Here is a 26,858-nt window from a genome sequence, read left to right as displayed (position 1 = left end):
GCCTTTTCAAAATGGCAGGGTCTACCTGAAGAAATCTTCATGAAACCACTTCCACCTCTGCCAACAGATTCCTTGACTGCATAACCTGACTCAGCTCTCCTACTCTTGGGACCCCCAGAAGCCAGGTTGCAAGGCCACCACAGACATGTTCATTGAAGTGACTAAGTCCAGGCCTTCCATTAAACTTAGTCTTTGAGTGACCCAGACTCATTGACGGGCCTCCCATATCCAGTCAAACCTTAAAACACAGTGACAATCCCTGAGAAGTTGGATTTTATGAAAAGGAAATGAACTTTGGCACAGAAGGGATAGGTGAGAGGGAGAGAGGAAAAACAGACCAAAGGAATCAGGAGCCCATGGGAAGCTGGTCACCCTCGGTGGCTGGACCCAGAAGGGTGAGCCAGCTCCCAGAGAGGCTTCAGCGTGTTTTGCTCATCTCCCGGAACAAGCCCAAGCACCATGTGCTGCCTGGCTCTCCTTCCTCTCTGGTCTCAGTTCTGTCCCTGAGGCCAGGCTGGCCTTAGCTCAGCAGGCTTCCCATCCACCTTGCAGAGACGGTGGCAGGCCTGGTATCACAGCTTCTTCCTTTCCAGGTGGGGACCGATCCCGCTGCGCTCCGGGCTTGGGCTATCTGCCCCCTCCGTCTCCTTCAGGCCCTCCTCTGCCAGCTGGGACAGGTACTTCTGTGGAGAGAGAGACAATACAGACAGATGTTAGTGGATACGATGTGTGTGCGCATGTGCCCATGAGTGTGCAGCTGTCCATCTCTCTTTCTTCCTGTGTGTGTCTATTTGTCTCTCTGTGTGTGTGTGTCTGTCTCTATGTGTGTGTGCGTGCATCTCTGTGTCTCTGTGTATGTGTGTGCGTGCATCTCTGTGTCTCTGTGTATGTGTGTGCATGCATCTCTCTGTGTCTGTGTGTGTGTCTGTGTGTGTGTGTGTGTGTGTAGGACTGCTTTGCTATCACTTTTGACTAAAGGGGGCCATGTCTCCCCTCTCCATCTATCTTAGGGCAACAGGACCTCATATTAGTTTACAGACATCGTGAGTCTCTTGTGAGAAAAGTGGAAAGTGTAGATACTAACTATAGCAAGCAACCCTCCGGCCTTTCCTTATGGCCAAGTTCTTACTAACTGCCTGGCTTACATGAACTCATTCTTCACAACAATGCTACCTGTTTTCTAGAGAGAGTGGCAGAAGGAAGGGAGGTGGAGGGTGGCAGAAACCCAGGCCCGGCTCTTGGTGACATGATGACATCAGACATGCCCAGCAATCCGTGAGGATAAGCTATGGGGGGAGGGCCTAGAGACCCTCAGTGGACGGAAAACAGCATGATCTGTTTCCAATGGAGGTCTACCTCCACAGTGCTGGGAGCACTCAGGGCTGTGATCAGCCATGGCTAATAAGCCAGCTGCGGCTGATCTGTTTGTAATACATGGGATCAGTGCTGTGAGATCAAATGAGGAAAGGCCTGACTGTGTTGGCGGGGGCGGGGTGTGTGTGTAAGACAACTTAAGCAATGCTTCATTCGGTAGTTAGAAAGGGTCAGGTCCAGTTCAGTGGTCAAGTGTGCGATCTCAGCTAGTAGATGTCCTGTGTTCAAATCCTCCATCTCTGCAGGTAAGTGACTGAATCTCCTTAATGTCTGTGAAGTGAGGGTAACCATGGCAACCTTTCCAGGAGTTGAGGAATGGGGGCAGTGTTTCCTATAAGTGACAAGATGCCTCACAAAATATTCTGCATAATGCCTGGCACACTGAAAATAGTCAGGAATGTCAGGCTGAGCCAAACCAGATGTAGGATTGGGGGAGTCCCTCATCTCTCTTCCACCCCCACAGACAACAAATCTGTTAAGTGAGAGAAATGGCGTCACCCTCACCCTCCTTCTGCTATGAAACTTTAGTTTTTGGAAATGGGAGCAGTCTGACTTGGAGTAAGGCCCCTAGCAGATGTCTGTCGGGGAGGCTGCTGCTGCTGAAGAGCCCCGATTTCTCCTCTGTCTTACTCAAGAATTCTGAGGAGATGAGCACCCTGCATACGTGTGCATTCTTCTTTGGGGCCTGAAGCCACATCGTGCCCGGTAAGGCTACACTTACTGTGCCAGATCACGCCCTCTGGGCTCACGTACAGCCATAACCAGCGACAGCATAGCAAGATTTCTAGAAGCGGCACTGAAGCAGCCTTGACCAGCTCTGAAGCAGCTTTGACTGGCTTTGCCTCCCAGGGCATCTCCAGTGAGACCCCAACTCAAGGTCTCCTGATGAATGCTAACTTTCTAGTTGCCTGACTTGAGTCAGCCGGTACTTGTCCTGTGGGTCAGACTTCTTCACATTTCACACTTGCAGTCTGGAGTGAGGTAGGAGAGGCTGGAGAGACAGAGGCACTCATTCTGCCAAGGTCCTTGACAGAAACGCCACCTGAGATGGCTGTGGCAGAGGCTCCTCGCTCCCTGATGTATGAGATACTAGGGAAACTTAAGCTGAGGTGGGATGGAGTGTGGAGCTGAGGCAATGTCTACACCCGACATATCTGGGGAGCACGTGGGTGGTACTGGTCGGCTGTGGCCATGGGAGGCTGCCTGGAGCTTGACCCTAGAGGCCCTGAACACAGTGTAGGCCACTGCCCTGGAAGTCTCTGAGTTCTTCCTGTAGACCATGAGCTTTAACTTTGGCATCTCCTTGGAGGCTACACAGTTCCACCAAAGAGTGTCACACTGACGAATGAAGACATTCCTGGCCTGTTGAAAATGAAGATTCTTGGCCTTGCTATGTGGCTCAGCAGTAGAGCATTTGTCCAGTGTGTTCAAAGCCCTGGGCTTGATCTTTAGCACCATACAATTTTAAGAATGAAGATTCCTGGGTCTACACTCAAAGGAATAAGCAAGCAGGGAGGGTAGGCTCAGAGAAGACGCATTTCTAAAGGATGTCAGCTAAGTCGATGGGAAATCAGCACCAGAGTACCCCATGCCCCTTCCATAGGGCAAAAGGTCTAAGAAAGATGACTTCTTAGGGTTGGATGACTGACTGTTCACAAGCAGCTTTGCAGAGGCCAGCCTGAGGTCCCTGCTCTGGCCGAACCAGGCCTCCACTCCCTTTCCCTGAAAGGAGACAGGTCATGTGACTGCTGTGCTCACAGAGCAGCTGCTCCCTACAGGGAGATTGTGTTCAGGCTCCGCCAGAGACAAGTCTCTACCACACCACGTGAGAAAGCCCAGCCTCGATGCCACAGGCCTTGGTTCTGAATATTAACTATTGGAGTAAAAGGAAGAAAGATCAGGGATCAAGTAATCTGTCTGAGGCCCAGGAATGTGCTCTAGATTCCTCAAGGACAAAGCAGACCCAGGATTCTTTTTTTTTCTTTGTTTTTGTTTTCCGAGACAGGGTTTCTCTGTGTAGTCCTGGCTGTCCTGGAACTCACTCTGTAGACCAGGCTGGCCTCTAACTCAGAAATTCGCCTGCCTCTGCCTCCCAAGGGCTGGGATTAAAGGCATGTGCCACCACTGCCCGGCTAGACCCAGGACTCTTAAGTAGATGTTCATGTCATGATCATTTAGAGAATGTTCTTAAATTACATGTTACTACTCCACCCCAGTATGTGACTTAGTGCATACATGCCAAGATTCACATTCTTGCTTAAGAACCACAAGAGAAGGTCCAGTGAAAGTGCTCACAGGGCAGGGGGGACTGCCTCTAAGGCTGAGGACCTGAGTTTGATCCTGGAAAGGCAAATGGTAGAAGGGAGAATTGATTTCTTTAAGTTTTCCTCTGACCTCCACATGTATGTTCCTACCTTTAGTACAAAAACAAAATAACACACGCACAACTTTAAAACAGACCACCATCAGATCAGTCACTCTGAAAGACTAACTAGGAGAGAAATGTCTGCCCTAAAACAGGGACAGAGATACTCCATGTACTTCTTGGATTGAGCCATGGGGTTCAAACACTGGTTACTTATTTATTTAGTGTGTGGTGTCTGTGTCCTCCGTGTGTGTGTGTGTGTGTGTGTGTGTGTGTGTGTGTGTGTGTGTGTGACTGATAGTAGGTGTCTGCCTCTGTCACTTTCTGTCTTATGTTTGAGACAGGGTCTCTCACTGAACCTGGAACTCACACTTTTGGCAAGACTGCCTGGCCAGGGAACTCCAGAGATTCTCCTGTCTCTGCCTCCCCAGGGCTAGGATTTTAGGCATGCATCACATCATGGCCAGCTTTTAATGTGAGTGCCACAGATCCAAATGCAGGTCATTATCTGTACATGGCAAGCACTTTACTGCCTGACCCCGCTCCCTACCTCCCAACTCTGGTTCTGACAGTAAAAATGCAGTTGCCTTGAAGTACCCACATCTCCTCCCTCCCCGGACACCAGAAGGAGGGTGGGGCATTTCTGTCAGAGGCCTTGGCAGAATGGAGACTATTAACATCACTCATTGACTTTAATTTTGAAAACCTACCAAGGTCTCTGAAATAAAATTGCTTCTTACAGTTTATAGAGTCTCACTGTCTAATTTGCTGTGTCACTTTTCCTAATTGGTGTTAAAGTAGTGTATTGGGCTGGGGATGTGGCTCAGAGGCAGTGTGTGTGATCAATATGTTTAAAGGCCCAATCCTCAGTGTGAAAAAGAATAAACATAGAAAAAATGGTATTTACAAATAAAGTCACCTTAGCTTGGATGAGATGTAGGGTTTTGTAAATGATATTTTAATATAGTGTATCAGTTGGCTATTTCATTTTGCACTGGTATCCTACACTGGACAGGAAGCTCTGGCTAGGTAGGGATTTGTCCACATCTGTTGTGTTGTATCTACAGAGCCTAGAACAGTTCTGGGTGTATGAACTGCCTGAGACAACCATTTGTTATGCTATCTGAACATTTAAATGGGGGCAAAACTGTGATTTTCATTCCAGTGTAAAAAAAAAAAAAGTTATCTGCACAGAGGAAGAGACCAGGGAATACCTGCAGCAAGCCACAGGCCTGGCCGCGAGCTGTACCGTGTGTGAAGCCACAGGCCTGGCCGCGAGCTGTACCGTGTGTGAAGCCACAGGCCTGGCCGCGAGCTGTACCGTGTGTCAGGCCACAGGCCTGGCCGCGAGCTGTACCGTGTGTCAGGCCACAGGCCTGGCCGCGAGCTGTACCATGTGCCAGGAGAGCCACGGCAGAGCTCCACCTCGCTGGGCATGGCAGAGGTTTAAAAGGTGGGCCATCGTGGAGTTGATGCTCTGAGTGTCCTTAGGACGAAGTCTGGCAGTTAGGTGTCCTCTGCATACTCAAGAGAGGTATTTACAGGAGCGTGTCTGAAAAGCGCGCCAGGGGACAAGTCCCTGTGCCTGTCCTCGAAGATGAAAGTTTAAGTCAGAGACGAGTGAGGCCTGAGACTCTGGGTGTGTAGCTTGTGGCTGAAGGCTGGAAGACCTCATCAGGGGTGCAGCAAGCACAGCAGCAAGCATGGCGGTAGGTTACCTGTAAGTTCCTGTAGTGGACAGTGCTACGGCAGTGGCTCACTTTGGCCGCCTCCTCGCTTGTGTAGAACAGGCCACACAGCTTACAATAAAAGCCAGTCCTGGGAACCACGAACTCCACTCCTGGGGAAGGGTGGGGAATGGACAGGCAGCGTTAGGAAGGTAGTGGGAGGCGCCAGGGACCCTGCCTCCTTCACTGTTGACTCTGGTGGTGAGCAACTCCTCCAAGCCTCACCTCATTATCCACATTTACAACACATGGCCAGAGAGAGAAGGCAGCGCCTGCTCCATTCACAGGTGGCTGTGAATGTCAGGGAGTGCCACCGCAGCAGGGAGGGTGCTCAGCAATTATCCACTGAGGCCCTGCCTTTCCGGTGTGGGCCCATCGTCTGTCTGCCTTGGAGGAGGCCAGAGGGAAGGTTTCTTTCCTAAGGATTTTACATCTGCTGGGTTGCCTTCTCTGCGTGTGTGACCAAGTATAGAAAAATTCTCTATATTTTGGAATTAGTTTTTAGAATCATCTTTATTAAAGAAAAATAAAAAAAATAATAATAGTAAGAGGAAAATTCACCCATTCGCTCTAACGTAAACATGTCTTCCCATGTGATTTGTTGATATACAGGATTTTGGGGGCTGGGGGAGTTTTTGTGGTTGTTTTGCCTTTGAGACTGGGCCTTACTTTGTGGCCTTATCATCTATCCAGAACTTGCCCTGTAGACCACGCTGGTCTCGAACTCACAGAGACGCACCCGCCTCGGCCTCCCCAGTGCTGGGGTTACTTGTATCACCAGAAGAGCTAAGCCTAGGGCACTCAGGTTCTCCACCCTTGGTGGGAGCAGCTGGGGATGAGGGCGCTGCTCCCTTGTCCTCTGCTGTGACCGTGATGAGGGACCCATTCCTCAGGGCTCTGAGACAGTCTCCTAACCACAGGCCCGCCCCTGTTCTTTCTCTACTTGTGCTCAGCACACAGGAGATCCTAATCTTGTAAACAGAACTTTCCTAATTGACACCTCAATAACTGATGATGATGATGATGATGGTGGTGGTGGCAGCGATAGTAAACGTCTTAATGTGAACAGGCAGCTCTGAGGGAGAACAAGAGAAGCAAGAAAGCCCAGGGCACTGCTTTCAGCCTGCCAGTGCAGAGCTCCTCACTGCGGCCTGGGACCTGGGCTATCTCTAAGCCAGGCAGCTGTCAGCCTGCTATCTGCAAAGCCCTCAGCATTCGACAGCAATCCCCAGGCCTCAGCATTCGGCAGCAATCCCCAGAAGTGAGAAAGTGTCACTCAGTTCATCTGCCCCGAGAGGCTGAGTGTCCTTCTCCTTCACCCTCTGTGGGCAGAGGGTAGATGCGTGGCCCAGCTTGAGCGGGGAGGGAGCTTAGAGGATGGGGAGCAAGCTCTAGGCTGTGGCTGGGAAATGGGCACTGGGCAAAACCCACGATCTCTTTCTTCTGCTGTTGCCAAATAGTTGTGTGCTGGCTGCTCCTTCCCAGGAGCCTCAGATGCGCCTGGAAAGCCTCCCATCCTGTCCCGTACCCTATGGGCGGCAGGGTGCAGCTGGGCTGTGCCGGGAACAGAGCCCCAAGGACTCTAGTGTTGACCAGGCTCTCCTCACCCAGTCCCGGGGTTCCCAGAAAGAGTATAACCTTCTCAGGGAGTCCATGGAACCTGAGGCAGGAGCCAAACTGAGCAGCCATGGCTCCTTTCAACCAGAGGGTTACAGCTACCAAATATAGGGTTGTGCATGAGCTCTCCCTTGAGTAAAGTCTCCCACCACACCACCAAAAGCGAAGCCAAAAAGCTCCGAAGCAACAACAATGGCCGTGTGAAATGGCACTTAAGGCTAGACAGGCCGGCCACACGTACTGAAGCTGTGACCTCAGAGGTGTCTCTGAACTGCTCTGAAATGGGTTGCCTTGTCTGCGCATTAGGTAGAGTTCTGCCAATTGGTGCTGGGAGGGAGACCTGTCACCTCACCTGGTGCTCAGGGACACACACAGAAACCAAGCATCCAGGCACTGGCCTTCACCCACCCACCCTCCAGCTGTTCCCAAGCCTGCCCAGAGAACCATTTCCAAGGTTGGGCAGTAACCTTCTCAGACCCTGCCCAGTGGGTTAGGTCAATAGCAGTAATCAAAAGACAGCATCAGAGAGAGCTGAGTGGAGGCAGGAGGATTCTCAGACCACAGTACAGCCCAGGGGTTGGGCGGGCACCACAGTGCCTGCCACCACGCTCTCGGCAAACCTGAAATGTAAGGGTCAGAACATGGCTATACTGAGGATTACTCCCATAGGTATGGTAAGACCAGGAGCCACAGAGTCCTCCGTTTCTTCAGGTTTTATTAAGTACTGTCATTAAAGCTGCGTTTGCCTCCTAATAATAGCTCCTGGCATGGGTAATTATGACTCTGTCATCCTAGTGAAGCCTGTGTTGGAGAGAGGGGAAGCTCACTTTGTTGCCAGTGAGGCTATTTGGTTATAGTAAGAGCAGGCCTTGGCAGGCTCACGCTGGCTGGAGTCACAGAGCGCTGGCCTGAATCACACAGGCAATGCCCTTCCCCAGCCACGACACCCCCAGTCCGTGACGAGACCGGCCTCTCCATTCTCCCTGCCCTTGGCAGCCTGTGTTTCACCTCTGTGCTCACCACAGGGACCTGAATGTTTTCTCTCATGTTTCTCAAAGTCTCTTTGCAGTAGTGACCAGTCCTGGGGTGTAAGGGGTTTGCAGCCCCAGTAAGAAGAAGCGGGTGGGCCTCAATGAAGAGTAATTCCAAACCACCTGCCAGCCCTTCCTAAGTTTCTGCTGCTGGAAAGCGCCAAGACCTTGCATTCATTTCCTCCTCGAAATTAGTCTATACAGAGGATCCTTTCACTAGGTTCCCAGAGACAAACGGCTCAGAGCAAAAAGGTTAAAGAAGTTGCTATGTGTCGTCCAGCCACCAAACAGGAGAGATGGGATTGGAACCAAAGAATAGACAAGCTGTACTCTTCGGCACAAAATGGCCTTTCCTATACTAGGCCTCAGCTAGGGGGCAGGGGGCAGCATGGTCAGAGCTCAGACGTCCCAAGTTCCAGAACTTGCTGTATGGTCTTGAGAAAGGATCTTTAGTCTGTTCACTTGTCAAACACAAAAACCAGCAGCATCCCTTCCTGGAGGGTTTGCAAAAGTAGAGAGCAATGCGCTACTAGCGTTCTAGGCTAAGCGATGATGACCTGTAATGGTCCCAGCTAGAAACATCTCCAATGCCCATCACTGGGGACAAACAGAATGTGGTGTATCCAAATCCATAGAGCGGCACAGATGCATACGAACATCAAAACTGATCCAACCACACTCTTTAAATATGCTCCCTTCATTGTACGCCAATTACACCCTAATCTGGCCCTTTACAAAAGCAAAATCAGATACCACTTTCCTCCTAACAGCTTGACAAAGATTAAAAACTGCTATCTGGGGTAGAGGATGGGAATTCTCCCTGGAGTTGACACTAAAAGATGTTATCCTCTTTCTGGAGTGTAATTTAGTAGCAATTATAACATTTTCCATGCAAATACATATGGCCCCACAATGCACCCATGCTTGGCTAGCATCCCATCTCTCGGAACTCTGTCACGCCCACAAAGAGACCCAAAGCACCCGCTGTGGACTGCAGCAGAGCTCAGAGACTAAGACACGCGCCTGGAATCTGAATCCCTCCTTCCAGGTCAGGTTTGTCACACTGCATCCTAGATTTCTTACCTGTAAAGCAGGGCCTTAAAACATCACCTGTCTCCTCAGTGTTTGGGGAGTGCTCAATAATGCATTCAAAGCAAACACAGGGCAGGGACAACAGATAAGAGCCAAGCTGTCACCACGGGTTCATAAAGGAGAAACAGACAAACAGGAAACTACCAAAGCGCTCCCCAGTGAAGGATCAGCAACTGTGGGGCAGACTCTAGGATGGAGTGACTCAAAAGAGTGTGCTCTCAGTGAACTGGCACGACGCGATCCCTATGACCTAGGCTGGAAGAAACACGCAAAGCAACGTGTACAGGAGAAAAATCATCTGAGAACATGGCGGCAGCCACCTCTGAGGCTGGGGCAACAATTAAGACCATCGATATTGACTTTTTACTTGGTCCTTTTAAAAAATTTGTTATAATAAGCTTCTTAAAGTAAAACACAGTAAAAGAAAGACGCGTTTTACAAGGAAGCACTGGGTCACTTGATTCCTTTCCAGGCTCTCGGTTCCCTCAGGGTACAGAGAGCAGCACCACGTGGTCCACCGAGTGTTTGCTGATGGCTGAGCTGACGCCTCTGAAGGCAGGTTCTGCAACCTCTGGGTGCGGAGTTAGAGCACCCGCCTGAGAGCACTAGGACTCACTCTAAGGCCTGTCTGTCATCTTTACAAGTGTTTGCACTGGGAGGGCATGCTGATCTGAGTTCTAATCCCTGACACTCTTGTAAAAAGCATAGCTTTTTACACATTCCTGAAACCTCAGCATTGGAGGACAGAGAGGGGCGGATCCCAGGAGCTGTCTTGCCAAACACTGTAAATGCCTGCCTCAAAGGAGTAATGTGGGGAAGATAGAAGAGGGTCCATCTGATAGTCCTCTGGGCTCCATTTCACATGCACAAGTACACGTGCCTACCCACACTCGTGTGGATGTAACACACACACACACACACACACACACACACACACACACACGTCAATTTTGTTTGAGAGACATTTTGCAGCACTTCTTTTAAGAACAAGATTTGTCATTTTTCAAATCTAATTCTATAAGATGGCATACTGAGAGTAAAGAAATAGAAGAAAAGTAATGGAAACATGGCCGGAAAAAACAAGCCTACACTGGTGGGTCTTCCCTGGGTGATGACACAGTCATCAGTTTGTCACGCTTCCTTGTGACACTTTCCCAAGTGTCCCCTCTGAGTAGCTGCTCCTCTTTTGTCCCGTTAGCCCCCATTCAGAGTCAATGCAGAGCTCACAGATCTTGATCCAGGAGGTTCTTACTAGTATACCACCCTGACAACTCATAATCAAAAACCCACCTACTGCTTCAACCCCTGCTGTTGAGACTGGGGCTCAGGGAAGGAAGGTTTGTCTGAAGACACAAGAACACCCATGAAGAGTTGGAAGGCCCTCTTCCCTGAACCCTCTGTCAACTTCAGTCTATTCAGTGGCTCTTACCTCCTCAGAAAGACAGATCTATCAAGGAGAAAAGTCATGTAGCATTGTTCAGAGAGAAGTACACGCGGGATGATAGTAGAAAGGGGGTTCATTTTAGCTGACAATTTGGAAGCAGCTGGACTTCTGCTTTCCTGCCTGAGCAAGGCCTGGGCTTAAAGTCTCTACACGGTCAAGAATCAAGCACTCCCTGACAGGGAAACAGGTCTTCCCTAGTAAAATCTTACTAGGGCTATACCGTTCAGAGCTCGGTCACCTGGGTATCAGATCTACCCCGGTGCCTGAAACCACAAGCGGCTTTACCATCTTGCAGATCTGGGCTTGTGCATCATACCTTTAAAAGCAAAGACAACCCAACAACAAAGGCCCACGCTGCCTTAGAACTCTCATTTCCTGGAGCTGAAATTCAGGAAGGGCTGTGGATTTCACATACCTAGAGGAATGCTAAGTTCACTGAACACCTCCGGTTCCCAGGAAGGCAAAGAAAGGGGCTCTTTCAGCTCCGCTTCGGCGAATTCTGGTGATCTCACGTTCAGAGATTTCACTTCCACGTACCTGGGGTTCTCTGCAAAACATGAGCCCATGGGATGGGGGATGGGACACACACACATTCAGGGACACACACACACACACACACACACACACACACACACACACACACACACTCTGTGGGTCTCAAAGAGTCCCTGTAATTCTACCCAGTATATACTGTGTGATTGGGAATTGTCCCTTAGACTGCTTAATCACATGGTGCTGGGGGTAGGACCGATAATTAGAACCAAAGTGCTATAATTAAGAGCATTTCTCCATTGCCAAAAAAATGCCACACGCAATAAAACTTGGCACGTCTTTGCACTTGGCACATGGGGATGGATTGTTAATGCCTTCACTTGGATGGTCCACCCTCCACTACCCCCAAGTCAGTATCACTCCATCTCTACCGACAGGAAGATCCTTGAAGGGTAGAAATTATGCTGACATCTGCCAAGGTTAGTAGCCAAAGAGGCCACTCCGCTCTCACCCCATGCTCATGAAGCAGCACTATTAAACGTGAGGCTCCAAATACTGGGAAAGTTAATAAATCCCAGAGACTAGCACTGGCTGAGACCCATATCACAAAATAAAAGAGGCTCCTGTCAGAGCCAGCGAAAATGCCAGCGCGTTTTATTTATGCCTGCTCGAGATGGGCTGGGCCTCTTTGTTGCTCTGGCAACAAGCATTCGGATCAAGGCTGTTTCCATGGAGACTGATCCCAGGCAGGTGAAAGACTGCTCAGGTCAACTTGACATGGAGGCAAGCCCAGGCCCAGGCCACCCACCAGCTCATGCTACTACAAGGCTCTCTCTGGACTGGAGTTTCTATCTTCCAGCCTTTTCTCTATATTTTCTGCTCCATGAGTCTTACTCCAGCCTTGGCGATACTGAGACCTTTCTATCAAATAAATCTCTAGCTCATTTTCACTGTCAAGAGACTTAAGAAATACTCACTCACCCTCTACTCTCCGCGTCCCCCCCTCCTCCCCACACACACACACCCTGGATGGATCTGTTTCCATCTGGCAGAAAGGCCACGGCTTTAGTCCATTTTAGACTCCTTAGTTCATGATGTCACAGCGCTGAGCATAGACACAACATCACCTCCGGCAGAGGTAGACTTATTTCTGGGAAAAGTCTCGCTCCACTATCAGACCCTGGAGAAAAGTAGGTCTGAGGTAGTTAGAAGGGAAGCAAGCCAAGCCCTTTACAAAGCCTTCCCCTTCCCTGTGTGGCGTTCTCTCACCACCACCCCACATCACAAATTGCCAAGGGTCTCCATTATTCAGGAAAGGGCAGCAGGCCATCAAAAAGAACCCAAGCTTTTTTGTTTTAAAAACTCAACCTGATCTTAGTTGCCCATGCATAGGTAGAGCCCCACAGTGCAGAGACATCAAGTCGATGTGAGGTTGCACAGTGGGTGCCTGCTGGATTTCTTTTACACCATTTGCTCTAACAGTCTAACCAGGCCCTCGGAGGCTTGCTTCTATTAGTCCGTAACTTTCTGTCTTGGCTTTAAGGTAGCTCCCATATATCTGTTCCAGTCTGCACATACCCACACGTCCTGAGGGAAATGGTGGTCCAGTTCACCCTACCACCCATGAGGAAAGGAAGGTCGTCACCCTCGGCCAACACACCTTGGCAAGCCTGGCTTTGGAGGTCGCTTCCAGTAGGGGGGCTGGCTTTTCCTTCCAGGGGGCTGGCTTCATGAGGCCCCTCTTCTGGGGACCCCCTGGCCTTGCAGTCATCGAGAAAAGGGCTGGACTGCCGGGCCCTTTCATCTGCTGGCTGGGGGGAGGACATTTGCTGGCCTGCAGGGGCCAGACTCACTTCTGAGCCCTCTGCTCCTCTTGCCTCCTTCTCGTAGCAATTTGAGACCTCCAGTGAGAGGCCTGTCTCGCTTTCAGCTGGCTTCCGCTCAGCATCCAGATTTAAGCCAGGCATCTCCATGTCATCGGGACAGCTTGCGGAAGTAGACGGCACTTGTCCGGGCAGCTTTGGCCTGAGTTCTGCATCTCCATTCCCTAGGGTCTCTCCCTGCTTGGTGAAATCTTTGGCCAAGTCCAAACCTAAGGTGGCTGTTACACAGGGACATATTTTAGGGAGGATTTTGTCTTTCTGGTCAATGGGCACAATTTCTTCCAGCTCTGGTAAGTCTGGTTCCATGATGAAATCTTCTTCCCCTACTTCATCCACTGTGACCAGCTCTTCCATATTGGTGGGGTACCAGGTGTCTCCCTCTGGCTCACTCCCACTGTCACAGTCTTGTCCCTGTATGAAGATGTACAGCAGGTGTCACATGGTGGCTAAGAGTACTCAACCGGAAGCCATACGCATTGGCTATAGGAGCCCTCATGTCAGAAAGACCTTGAGCGCTTTTCCTTCTCCTTAGGAAGCATTTACTGGGTTCTTGGGGGATGCGAACCCCTCAATCCTCACTTTACTCAGTCACCCTTGGGGGATGCGAGCCCCTCAAGCCTCACTTTACTCAGTCACCCTTGGGGGATGCGAGCCCCTCAAGCCTCACTTTACTCAGTCACCCTCAGAAGGGTGCCCAAGTGGCACAGGCTTCAAATAGGCCCTTGCTACTTGATTTGCTGTGTTTTGAATGACAGAAAGAATCCTTAACTCTATTACTATATAATAGGTATTTGTAAATATTTTTTAATGAATGGATACATTACAAAAACCAAATGCTTATCAGAGCTTTTTCCATGTGTGGACGTCACTAAAGGTGACTGGAGAGAAGCCACTCACAGACTTCCTCCCAATCCCCTCACTCAGCAAAGGTGCAACTTCCACCCACACTCGCCCTCCAGTACTTTTCCCTTGGTGTTCCCAGCAGCCCTCGGGCTTGGCACACGGATTCGGAAGATTAGTGTCCCCTGACCGGAAAGGCATGAAGCTGGCCATCATCCAAGGACATTTCGTTTGCCCGTGGAAGCCCAGCCCAGGAGCACAGTAATTGGATTTTGATTTTTAACTAAGTAAAAATAATCTTTCTAAAACACAGAATATGTCTCGTTAGTCTCAGGGTCTGGGCCTGCTGAGGTCAAGCTGACCACTTGTGTTGTGGACCCACTAAGCGACCTGCCTATTTTGGGAGCCTGGCTCTGAAGCCGGGAGTCTTTTTTGGGCATATGTTTTCTTTTAGCAGCACAGCTAAGTTGTAGGAGAGGGGGCGGAGCCTGAGCATGCAGCTAAAGATCTCCGCCCACACGGGGCCATCCGTGCTTGTGAAGACAGGCACATGTGGCCGCTCCCAGGCAAACTGACTGCTAATATGACGCCACCACCAAGATGGGGACACGCTCACCTTCTGTGTTCTTGTGCTCTCCGGATCAGAGGACTCTGTTCCCTCCTGCTGTAAGCCCAGCGGTGAGGGGCTCTCTTCCATGCCTTCCTGTCCCTCAGTGGCAGCCTTACAAGGGAAGAACAGACCACACAAGACTAAGAGTAAGCCCAGTCAGAAGAGGGACACAGAGGGAGAGAAGGAGGGAGATCCACAAGCGTCTCTCCTCCATCTCCCTCACAGAGGCGGGGAGGCCACTGCTGAGGGAACCGAGGGCTCACTCACACTGACAGAAAAACATTTTGAAAGCAGGTCTAGTAGCTTTCAGGTGACAGAGACCCCTGGTGACCTGAGTGCCCGCAGCAAGGATAAGCATAAAAAGGCAAAAGTGACTTGAGTAGGGAAAGCTCGAGAGGGGGTTGGAGGGGTGGCCACTGTGCGAGCATCTCCCCCTAAAGACATCATTTCCATTAACACATACATGTGCATACACACAGAGACACTATGCACACACATACACATGTGCACAGGCACACATACACACACACACACAGGCACACACCCCACACACACGCAGAGGCACACGCACACACACACAGGCACACACCCCACACACACACAGGCACACACACACACACACCCAGGCACACCCCCCCCCACACACACACAGGCACACACACACATACACACAGGCGCACACACACAGGCATGACTACAGGTACCCACAGAGGCCAAAGACTTCAGATCTCATGCAGCCACAGTTATAGGCACTTGAGTGCTGGGAACCAAACGAGGGTTCTCTGCAGGTCGCGCACCTGTAACCACTGACCCCTTTCAGCTCTGTGAAGTTACATTTTAGAGAATCACACGTGGCGTCTCACAACCATTTACAGCTCCAAGTCCTGGGAATGTGACACCTTCTTCTGTCCTCCACGGACACTAGGCATGGAAGCGGAACGCAGACATATGTGCAGGCAAAGCACCCACACAGGTAAGCAAACAGGCAGTAAAGGCATATTTACGCTCATGTTAGAGCTTCTAGGACTTACGCTTCCTGTGTCTTAACCCTTGGCCATAGCCAAAGCTATTCCCTGAGCTTTTTTAGCACTGTAAATTGTATTTGATCAACACTCTTGGGGCCCAGGTTGGTTCAAGGTAAAAGCTCTGATCTCAATTACTTGCAGCCAGACACACCTCCTTGAGCAGATAAGGAGCCAATTGGAGCAGGAACTGGGGGCTGACTGGTATAACTGGTTGTTACTGGATGGGGACAGTTGAAGCAGCAGAATCCTCTTTGAGCTTTCCTCCAGGGCCCTGCGTGGAAGCCCAAGAGCAGAGCGCAGCTACAGCTGTCCCCGCAGCTGCCAGCAGGCAGCTCCAACCGAAGGGCGGCCACTTGTGTGGTGGTTGCCTTAATCTACGGAAGTGAATTGTCCCTGGCCCTTCCTTATTGAAATAAACGACCCTTCCCAAGTAGTTCCCACAGACATACTCCTGATGAAGGCAGTAAAAAGCATCCTCGTCCAGCTCAAGCTGGGAGAGCAGAGGACAGTCTTAGGGATTAGGCCAGAAGCCTTCACCGGGAAAACCTCCAAAAGGGAGCCGGGGAGGAGCCACCTGCAGGTGAGAAGAGCAACCTGGGGGAACAGACAGATGCAATCTGCTGCCCGCCTCACCTCTGTCTCACAGACCACAGCAGTGGGTCTCAGCAGTGGGGGACAGGTATCGCCACCACCCGGCCAGGAATCCCGCTCAGCTAAGATCTTCTCTCTTCTGATCTCTACTCTCCTTGCAAATCTATTTTCCCTAAGGCCATTCAAAAGGAACCTCTAAGATGAAAAGAATTACATCCTCACTGCACTTTCTTGTCAAAACACTTCATATACTTCCCCTTTGCTGAGGCTTAAGAATCATTAATCTGGGCTGGTGAGATGGCTCAGTGGGTAAGAGCGCTGACTGCTCTTCTCAAGGTCCTGAGTTCGAATCCCAGCCACCACATGGTGGCTCACAATCGCCTGTAATGAGATCTGATGCCCTCTTTTGGTGCATCCGAAAACAGCCACAGTGTACTTATTTATAATAATAAATAAATCTTTAAAAGAAAAAAAAAGAATCGTTAATCTGCACATAAGAATCGTTAATCTGCACATGAGACCCTACATGCTACACCTTCTGTGGACAAATCCATCTTCCCTCCTAACACATTAACTTGGTGCGCCATTCCAACCACACTGGCCACTAGCCACACAGAGGTTTGGCCTGTGTTGGTCCCTGTCTGATCTTCCTTTGCACGCCCAAAATATGTCGGCTCCCTCCAAATCTCCACAGGGAAGCCTTGCATCCATCTGATATTGACAGCATCTTAGACAGCTGCCTTCTTGGCATCAACCGGAGGGAGGCTCTCTGTTCATGTGAAGAAGGACTTGGTTGTTACAATGTTAAAGCAGCCAAGCTCTGAAGTCAGCGAGTACTTTTATTCTTCCAGATCTTTTTGTCTGGGGTCTGTCTTCTTCAAGTCTCTGGCTGTGTGAGACCTACAGGCGTGGTCCGGACTATCCATTTTCTTGTGTGTGTGCATGTTTATGTTCAGTCACATATATGTGTGCACATGCTTGTATACAGGCACATATGTGTACAGCATATATGTGTATATATTAGAAGACAACTCAGGTATTTATTGGTCATCATCCCCCACATCACTTTAGACAAGGTATCTTTGTCGTTTGCCTCCGTACTATGCTAGCTGGCCTACAGGCTCCCAGAGATTTGAACTCAGGTTCTTATTCTTGTGACAAAAACCCCACCCTGAACCATCTTCCCCACACTGGACTTTGTAAAGCACGGGAGATTCCATACAGAACTGTGGGGCTGGGTCTTGCTGTAAGGAGAGGGGGGCCTGAGGGCAGAGGGCATGCACTTAGCGTGGTAGTAACCCTTTGGAGCTGAGCAGTGGCTGATATCCTCTGACAGTCATCACGACTCGCTTAGCTTCACACCACCTAGCGGGCTTAGCTTCCCTGGGCTTAGTTCTGTGGTCCAAGAGTCCTCCCTTCTAGGAGGACAGACCTGTGCTTCTTTCCCTCATCCTTGAGTTCCTTCCTTCCTTCTCGGGTTCTAAGGTCAGGTCTGGACCTGGCCACCCATCATCACTGAGAAACACACAGGGATTCTACACTTGTAGAGACGTCAGAGGATCTGTTATGAGTACACGCTCATCAAAGCATTAAGGATCAGACCCAGCAAAAAGTGTTGAGGAGGAGAAAAGGGTGTGACCTGGTTCTCAGGAGTCGGGGCTTTGCCTCTAAAGTCTGCTCGGTTATTGCCTTCTCCACAGGTATGTATTTAACACCCACTCTCTACTCCAAGGGCAGGGTCAAGGCAGTGAGCACAGAAGATTCCTGCGCTGAGATCTTATGTTTGGGGGCTGTAGGGTGACACTACATTAGATAAGGATGCTCAGTGGCCTGTGCCATGGAACACAGAAAGGGAGGGGAAAGAAGTGGATTGGGATATTGAAATGTGATACAGCAGTCATAAGTAAAGATGCTAAGAAGAAGCAAAGCAGACTTCTAGGAAGGAAGGCTGTCCATGGCAGGGGATCATGTGCAAAGGCCTGCCAACTCACCCTGGTGGCCTTTCCTTGACACCCTGGCCACCGCCAGCCCCTTGATTACTTCTGAACAAAGACAGTGCCCTACGGTATCCATAGGGACTGGGGGTAGTTCCAGACTCCTGGAAGGTACCAGGATTGCAGGTGCTTAAAGCCCTTGTATAAAATGGCCTCGTATCTGCCTGTGACCCACACACATATCCTCTTGTAACCCTCAAATCACCTCTACCAAATCAAATCAGATAACTTTTCATCCCTATTGTCACACAAACACTATATGAGAAGACAAATCTGCAGATGCTCACTAACAATCCTCTTCTTAAAATTCCCGTCTGACTCTGAGATGGACAAAAGAGATCTCTATATCCTTCCCCCATCTTTGTCCTTCCTCTGTTAGTCTGTTTAAGCGGGGGTTGAATCCAGGGCCTCTTACAACCAGGCAATACTCTATCACCGAGTTCCATCCTAGTCACCCATATTTTGAGTCAGGGTCTCACTAAGTTGCCCTGAGAGGCCTTGAACTTGAGATCCTCCTGCCTTCGTCTATCAGATAACTGGAATTGCACATCTGTGCCACTATGCCCGGCCCTGGAATCTTTTCAATAGAATGCTAGCTGTTTTATCTGCCACGTCTTTCTCGGGTATCCCATTCTTTGGCAGTCAGTGATTTCATGATTTTTACATCTGTGCTATTCGCTGAAATCTGATCACTGATCCTAATGTAAAAACTTCGTACTCATCAAGATGAGTGTCATCCAGTGAAGACAAAGCGGGTCCCCCGTTTTTACACCCCGCTAGCCAAGCCTCTGCTGACGGCCGCTGTGAGGTGCCTATATTCCTTACCCTCTCCTTTGAACTGACTTTACAGCATATGCTGATAAGATGAAATGAAGGAGTTAATAGAAGTCTTTGGCATGTGTTCGCCATGTATTTATGCCAGAATTATGATTTCATGTTGTTGTTTTTTTTTAATAGAATCTTTAGCCGGGCAGTGGTGGCACATGCCTTTAATCCCAGCACTTGGGAGACAGAGGCAGGTGGATTTCTGAGGCCAGCCTGGTCTACAGAGTGAGTTCCAGGACAGCCAGGGCTACACAGAGAAACCCTGTCTCAAAAACAAAAACAAAAACAAAAACAAAAACAAAACAAAACAAAAAAATAGAGTCTTTAAATATATACTAGGGGAAAAAATGTAGCCATGTTGAATACCTTCAGGTTCTTGAGAACAGCCATTTGTTTCCCCTTTGCCGGCTGCAGCGTCTACCAAGAGCACCAAACCAGTTTTTGCCCATTTTCAACACCCAGCTCAAACACCCTCTGCATGCAGCTTGTCCTCCTCCGTGTGAGCTGCCTACAGAGCTGCTGTTCCAGCTCTTCAACTTGGGTTCTATTGTATGCAGACTGTTTCACAAGTGTGTCAGCCCTTAGCCTCTGCTGCATACGGGCTCTCTCCTATGTACCCTGAGTTGCTTGTGTCTGGCCCACCACCTAGCCCTCCTCCCACACATGTGGGGATAAAGGCTGGAATAAGAGCCCCAAGTGGCTCTTCAGTGTTCATGGAATTAAGAGCTGGACTCCTTATTTGGACTGTCACCACCTCCTGGGTCAGGGTGACTAGAGGATATGCCCAGAAGGGTTTTAACGATGGAGTTTCTTAATGAGAACCCCCAAAACTCTGCTCTCTCAGTTCTATTTAATAGGGCTCCCCACCCTCTTAGGAGCTGAAGCTGCGGAAGCTGTGTAGCAGACTCTTAGATAAAAGTGTCGTTTTATTAAAGTGAAATTAAAGTCTCTTCTCTGGAGAAGCTCACCACGCTTGAGTTCCCAGTATAATTTAGGGGTGGTGGTCACTTCTCTTTAGGGGTGGCGGTCACTTCTCTTTACATGCCATTGGAGCTCCAGCGTCAGTAATACTTTTGGCACACAGAGTGGACCAAAGATCTAATCTTCCCTTGGGTGGCTCTGTGGGTGTCAACACCCCAGGAACACTCCACCCTGGGCAAACACAGAACCACAATAGGCTTTTCCATCATGCTTCTCCTTAACTTCCAGTGCAGGTAACAGGGTGCCATGGGACTTGGAGCCAGACCACTAGCTACAACTCCGGCTGCTCCTTTTCTAAGCCTGCCTCCTTGTCAGGCAGCACAATGTTCTATGTTCTACATTCTTTCTCCGTAGGGATGATAATAGCTCTGAAGGGCTGCTGTGAGGGTTAGGAGGCACATTTGATATACTGTCCTTAGACAGTACCCCATACGCAACAAATGGGCAAGAAGCATACACCATCAATCAACACATGAGGCTTGTGACTTTGCTCTTGGCGGCCTGCCTCGCCTTACCTGGGCTCACAACTGCATCCTTACCTCATTCTCTCCCAGTCGGCTTTCTTTTTTGTCATCAGCTCCTTCTTGGTCTCTGTCCACTCTCTTGGTTTTACTTTTCTCACTTTGTTTGGACTTGGTACCCTCAGGGGCCCGAGAGATCTTGGGCTCCAGATCCTCTTCCTTGCCAGAGTCCTCCGGGTGAGGGTGTCTGGGTTCCCATAGTCTCGCCTCTTCTTTCCTCCTGGATCTTCCTGGCACATCCTGCTGCAGCTTCGGGTACTTGTCCAACTTGGCTTTAGGCTCTTTCCGATGGTAGCCATCTTCCCGGCCTTTGTAGCCAGACGCGGAATGGAGTGGGCTGGGAGACCCTGACTTCAAGTACTTTTCCCGGTAGCCCCTCCCTCCTTCGAGTCGCTCGTCCAACTCAGCTTTGTCCAGCTGCCTGGGATAGTGTTTCCGGTCATGTGCCCAAACATCCAACCTGTCCCTCTTGTCTTCCCCATTCTCCCTCCTGGGAACAGTTTCTCGATCCTCGTCCCTCCATGCATAGGAGTCACGGCCATTGCCCCAGTCAGCCCGAGAGGGGCCTGGAGGACTGTGGGATCTCGGGGACAGTGATCGGCTCACTGGACTTCGAGAACGCGGCCGCTCTGGACCATATCTGGGAGGAAGGGAAGAGACAGGGTTTAGACTCTACAGAGCTCATACTCCGCATCACCCTAATGGACACACACACAGATCTCTCAGGTATGTACTTGGCACAACCTGCCCACCCGCATCCTTCAGTCACAGCCAGTAGTACAGTGTCCAGGAACCAGCCGGTCCTCCCTCCCTCTTCACTTCTGTGGGTACAGATTTCCCCTAAGACGCTCTCTGCCCCCTACCGCAGCCTGCTTCAGGAATCAGCAAGAATGATTACATTGGTTTAGCTCAGTCCTACCTTACTTCCTCTTGGAAGCCATGTTGAGGTGCAGACCCCAGGACATTCTCTTCCTGGTGATCTACAAGGTGAGCGCTAAAAGGTGAGGCTGACATGGCCTGCTGTTAGAGGTACTCCCCTAGATCCAGGTTTGCTTGTTTAGAAGCCTCGAAGTCTCGTCTCCACTTAGACCCCACCAGGATATAGATGACTTCTCTCTCTCTCTCTCTCTCTCTCTCTCTCTCTCTCTCTCTCTCTCTCTCTCTCTCTCTCTCTTTCTCTCTCTCTCCCTCTCTCCTTCATTTAGTCCTCATTACAAGTAGTTAAGATCCTGGGAATGGAAGAGGGATGCTCACAGTTGGGGAGCGGCAGGAGTGGCTCAGAGAGCCACAAAAACAAAGAACCAGGAAGATGCCTAAGGGTTTGGAAAGGTCTCAGAACTCTGAGCTACTCAAATCTGAGATGGAGACATTGGAACCCTCAGGAAGTAGATTTGCCTAAGGTTTGGGTAAAACTCCATAGTCTCCCCACTCTGTGCTACCACAAAACTACAGCTGGCATGGTCTGTCTTCACATACACCATCAAAACCCCAAGTAACCACAATTTTAAATGAAAAAACAAACAAAATCCTAAGGCTGAACATTCACATATCCCCTGAAGGCTGATTATTAATGATATTCTAAAAGGATAGAACATTTTCATTGGGTTCCATCACTGTATCTGTCACTGGCGGGACAGAGAGGGACGTGTCTAATTGGACTACGCTGCTAGGTTTAGTCTCCCACCAATGCCTGGGAAACAGGCTGGGCTCCTGTCCTCTAAACAAGGTTGGAGCGCCCTCTGTGGCTGCTCTGGAGACTGCAGGCCTGGTTATGATTTTCCTTTCAGTCTCAGCTCTTCAGAACTGATGATCAGAGAGTCCCCCATCCTGGCAGGGTCAAAATGTCAGTTGAAAGAAATCAGTTGGAAAACCACACTCGTTCACTGTCCAGAGACAATGGTCAAGGAACTGGGTGCCATCCCCCATCTATATTCTTAGTTCTACGTCTGCACTCAGCACGTGAGAAACCCAGAGCTGGCCAATTCTAAACAGAATCTCCACCATCACCATGTGCACCAAGGCTGTGTCAGTAAAATGTAAACTTGCCCCCAAAAGAGCCAATATCAACTCTCCATTCTGTCTTCCCCTCCAACTCAGGAGGAATATGCAAGAGGAATACGTGTTTCCCAGGTCCCTGTCTAACCTGCGCAGTTCTTGCGGGCTACAATGGTACTGCTCATCTGACCAGGGATGAGTAAAGGCCAGAAGGCCAGGTGGACGGGTCAGGGCTAAGGGAAGGCCATGTTACAATTCAAATAATTTCACGTCAACTTGGCACAGACTAGAGTCATCTGAGAAAAGGGAACCCTAATTGAGAAAATGCCTCATAAGATCAGCCTGCAAGCAAGCCTGTAGAGCGGTTTTTTTTTTTTTTTGGTTTTTTTTTTTTTAAATTTGTGATGGATGTGGGAGGGTCCAGGCAATTGTAGGTAGAGTCACCCCTGGGCTGGTGGCCCTGGGTTTTACAAAAAAGCAGGCTGAGCAAGCCATGGGGAGCAAGCCAGTAAGCAGCACTCCTCCATGGCCTCTGCATCAGCTCCTGCCTCTGAGTTCCTGCCTTGTTAAGAGTTTGCCAGCCACTTTGGCTGATAAACTGTTACAGATAAGTGTGGGTGGAATAAACCCCTTCCTCCCCAAATGGCTTTTGGTAATGGTGTTCATGCGGCAATGCAGACCCTAACAAAGATGTCCCCTAAGAACAAGAAGCTAGAAGGCATTGAACCCCCAGGCCTCTGACCTAAGACCCAGAGTCTCACCTGTCAGCTTCCCGGAGCATGTCCCTCTCCCTCTGGGAGTGGATGTCCTGGATAATAGCGGCCACATTTTTCCCCGGTTTCTAGGTAAAGTCAGAGAGATCATTAGAGAACACTGCAGGCATCAGCTAGGACCTGCCTTGTTCGCTGCCAGTCCTCCAAAGGGGCAAACAATACATTTTGCAGGAAAGATAAAAGGATTGGTTCAAAAGATGAGGACCTGAACATGATGAGGACCAGGATGGGGTTGACAGTCCAGAGAGCAAGGTATGTGAGTTCTATCTTAGTAAAGCAGAAGCAGATATTAAAACAACTAAACACTCTCAATCCTCATCCATGCCATACGCTGCGAGAGAGCTTTCCCAGGAAGGCCAATCAGCTGTCCTTTAGCTCTTCAGTTCTTTCTATGAACCTCACAATGACCTCCAGAGCCGTCTAGACACCAGAGAGCATCACGTATCTTATTTTGGGAAACCCCGGTCAAGTGGACAGAGACTACAATTCTGCACTCTGAGTAAGGCATGACTGCTGATTTGCTAAGGTTGGGGGGTAGGGGGTCTTGAGGGAAGCCCCTAGCAAAACTAAGAATGGAGGCCGGCAGGAAGGAACATGGCCGGCAGGCAGGGACATGGCCGGCAGGCAGGGACATGGGGAAAGGACCTAAAATGTTCAAGCCATGAGGAGGATCACCATCAGATCACGACACAAAGGAGAGGACAAAGAGAAGACAGTGGCTCTGATCCTGAGCTGAGAAAAGGCAAGGACCCAGACCCGGGGATTCAGCTTTGGTTGGGTGAGCTACCCCAAAGAGAACTTCACACCTTGGGCAAATAGTACTTCTTATATTCAGCAGAAAGTATAAACCTTGACAGTCATAACTAAGCTTATGCCATGTCACATACAAGTAACCAAGTTACCCAGAATATGCATTGTCAACTCTCCGCAAGCCTCTGGAAGAGGCCAGGGCTGGGCGAAAAGAAGGTTCCTGCCTGGAAGGTCCCCTCACCCTAGACAGGGCTGCAGTAGCCTGACTACCTTCCCTCAGAAGTCGGCTACTGCTTTCTGCAGCTAACCCATGACAGACAATGGAGCCTGGGAACACTGAGGAAGCCGCCAGGATCAGTGAAATCTATGTGACAAGACATGCGTCATGCAGGAGGCCAATCCCAGGCCTCAAGTCTGTGGCTTATGCTGGAACAGTGGAAACAGGCAGAACTGAAGAATATGTCCCCATACGGGGCAGCCCTTTGGAACACAGTTCCCAGAGAGAGATGAACAAGGGCTTTATTTAGTAAAAGGATTCTTAGAGGTCGATGTATTCTACTTTTCTGGAATGTAATGCCTTCCTGGTTCTCCTTTCAGACCCAGGAAAGAAGAAGGTAACCTTGTGAGACAGCAGGTAAGAGGTGACTGGGCAGCCAGTGACAGGGACAGAGGCATTCAGCATATAGTCACCATGAGCTTCATTCAGGTAAGAGGTGACTGGGCAGCCAGTGTCAGGGACAGAGGCATTCAGCATATAGTCACCATGAGCTTCAGGTAAGAAGTGACTGGGCAGCCAGTGACAGGGACAGAGGCATTCAGCATATAGTCACCATGAGCTTCTCTCCTCCAGAGTGCAGGTGTCACAATGCTGTCATTATGCCAGAAAAGTGAAGGTAAAAAATAATAAAATCAGACTATGACAAATAATAAAATCAAAGTATTTGGGGGTACTTTGTTATTATAGGAAAATTTAAATATACAACAATGTAGAATGAATGCATATGGAATCTGGCCTAATCTTGTGACATGTGTTCTGATCTCCTTTTCACACCTTCAAAATTTATGTTGAAGCCAACCTCAAATGTCGCATCTCCTTCCTCTGTTTTATGGACAGTGATGCCAATCAACGGCCATCTAGTACACCAGGCAGTTTTCTCTGTCAGTACATCTTGCTGCTCCTAAAACAGGGTGAGAGTCTAAACTCAAATCTATATGAGGCTGCAGTCCTTCCAAACCAGGCTCTGTCAATGCAGGCCCAGTTGTTTCTGACATGGCTTGGTTTCTGAGCCTTTTCATTCAGTTTCTTCCTGAAAATGCCCTCTCTGTACAGCTAATTCTCCCACCCTACAAGGCCCTGCCAATCAAACCGCAGCCTTCCCCTGGCCACAGAAACCGGTTCAGGGATGGGCACATGCTCTAAAGTAGTCCACCGAGAACGACGGTCATGACGATCAGATGTTTTGTGGGATCTATAGGAGAAAGTCTGGCTCTCTCTTATGTAGGAGACTGGACATGGAATCTGAAGGTAAAACTGAAGAGGGCTACCATGCCATCTAGAGGAGAGAGCCCGGGTCTGCTAAAGGCTGTCCCACCAAGCACACAGAAAACAAAGCCATTGACAGCAGAAAGCAGAGCAGAGAACAACATCATCTTGATGATGTCATTTGGGTCCCCATAGCCAGCTGATCCTTCACTTTGCATTCCCTGGGGCCAAGGAACCCCTTCTTTCACCTACATCAGCAGGCTGAATCACCACAAGCCACTCTTACATACAGAGAGAGTCTGAACTGATTTGTGTCAGGGTAGGGGATAGAAAGCCCGTTACTACACACTTGGAATATGTTGACGGTCACAGTGACCCAGAGGGACGTTATGACAACACGAGGAGCAGAAAACCCACACCAAAGGTCAGAAAACTGTACGTCCTAGGTCCTTGCCACTAAAAGTGCGCTCTTAGGACCAGGAGGGACAGCACCTGCTGGAGGCTTGGTAGAAAAGCAGAATCATAAGCCTTGCCCAGACCTGCAGGATCCCTGGCGACTCGCACACACCCTGAACTTTGAGAAGCATTGTCAGCACTGTCTTTCCAGTGTCCACCCTGGGGGACTGTGAGGAAAAAAACTAACTGGGTTCTCTGCCTTTTTTGTTTTGTTTTCATGTGGGAAACTTAATATTGCAACATAAAAAAAGATAATCACATTTGGTCAAACCCAATGTAATCTCCAGATTTGCTGGTTTGTTTGCTGTTTGTTGTCAATGTTTGCATTTTGTCAGTTTATTTGTTTTGTTGTTGGTGCTATTGAGACAGGGCCCCACTAGGTAGCCCTGGCTGGCTTGGAACTCACAAAAACAAGGCCAGCCTGGTCTTACATGTGTAGAAATGTACCTGTCTTTACCTCTCCAGTACTGGGGTTCAAGGCAAGCCCCACCACGCCCAGTCAACAGTCTCAGGTTTTCATCATGGATCATCCAGTAACTATGATCTTGGGCAAGCTGGGGAGCTTCTACTAGACTCAATATCTTCATCTGTAAAATTGAGATTATAATACCTGTCTGGCAGGACTGACGTCAAGATTAAAGTAGATAATGTATGGAAAGTGCTTAATACATTGCTTGCCCCAGAGTAGCAGGACTTGATTAAAGGTACACATTATGGTGTACTCCTGTAATTATTATGATTATGTGCCCTGCACACCTCATAGGATAGTGATTGTGAGACTGGAAAGAAAATGCATGGGAAAAAATTATTTTAAATCAAAGAACTCAAGTATACTCTGGCCTGATCTCAGCATGGAAGTTCATGAAGGCTAAGCAAGTCAGCTCAAAACAGAGAGGGGTAGAGCCTAGGATAGCTCAAAACAGAGAGGGGTAGAGCCTAGGCTAGCTCAAAACAGAGAGAGAGGGGTAGAGCCTAGGCTAGCTCAAAAC

At 49.5% G+C, this 26,858-nt stretch overlaps 1 protein-coding gene across 3 annotated transcripts in view; it reads right to left on the bottom strand.

Moving 5' to 3' along the window:
• Positions 1 to 256: 256 nt before the first annotated feature.
• Positions 257 to 26,858, bottom strand: part of Rbm20 (RNA binding motif protein 20) — a 210,715-nt gene continuing 184,113 nt past the window's right edge. For all 3 annotated transcript variants that reach the window (XM_031390667.1, XM_031390666.1, XM_031390668.1), the window contains exons 8-14: positions 23,169 to 23,248; positions 20,431 to 21,052; positions 14,482 to 14,586; positions 12,803 to 13,436; positions 11,066 to 11,197; positions 5,458 to 5,579; positions 257 to 683 (exon numbers count right to left, since the gene is read on the bottom strand). In XM_031390667.1, the coding sequence (XP_031246527.1) occupies positions 573 to 683; positions 5,458 to 5,579; positions 11,066 to 11,197; positions 12,803 to 13,436; positions 14,482 to 14,586; positions 20,431 to 21,052; positions 23,169 to 23,248 (1,806 nt within the window). In that variant the 3' untranslated portion in view covers positions 257 to 572. The remainder of the gene's footprint in view (positions 684 to 5,457; positions 5,580 to 11,065; positions 11,198 to 12,802; positions 13,437 to 14,481; positions 14,587 to 20,430; positions 21,053 to 23,168; positions 23,249 to 26,858) is intronic.

Source organism: Mastomys coucha, unplaced genomic scaffold (genome assembly GCF_008632895.1).
Source record: "Mastomys coucha isolate ucsf_1 unplaced genomic scaffold, UCSF_Mcou_1 pScaffold21, whole genome shotgun sequence".
Taxonomy (NCBI): Eukaryota; Metazoa; Chordata; class Mammalia; order Rodentia; family Muridae; genus Mastomys; species Mastomys coucha.
The sequence above is the reverse complement of the archived record's forward strand: the minus strand, read 5'-3'. Positions and strand labels throughout refer to the sequence as shown.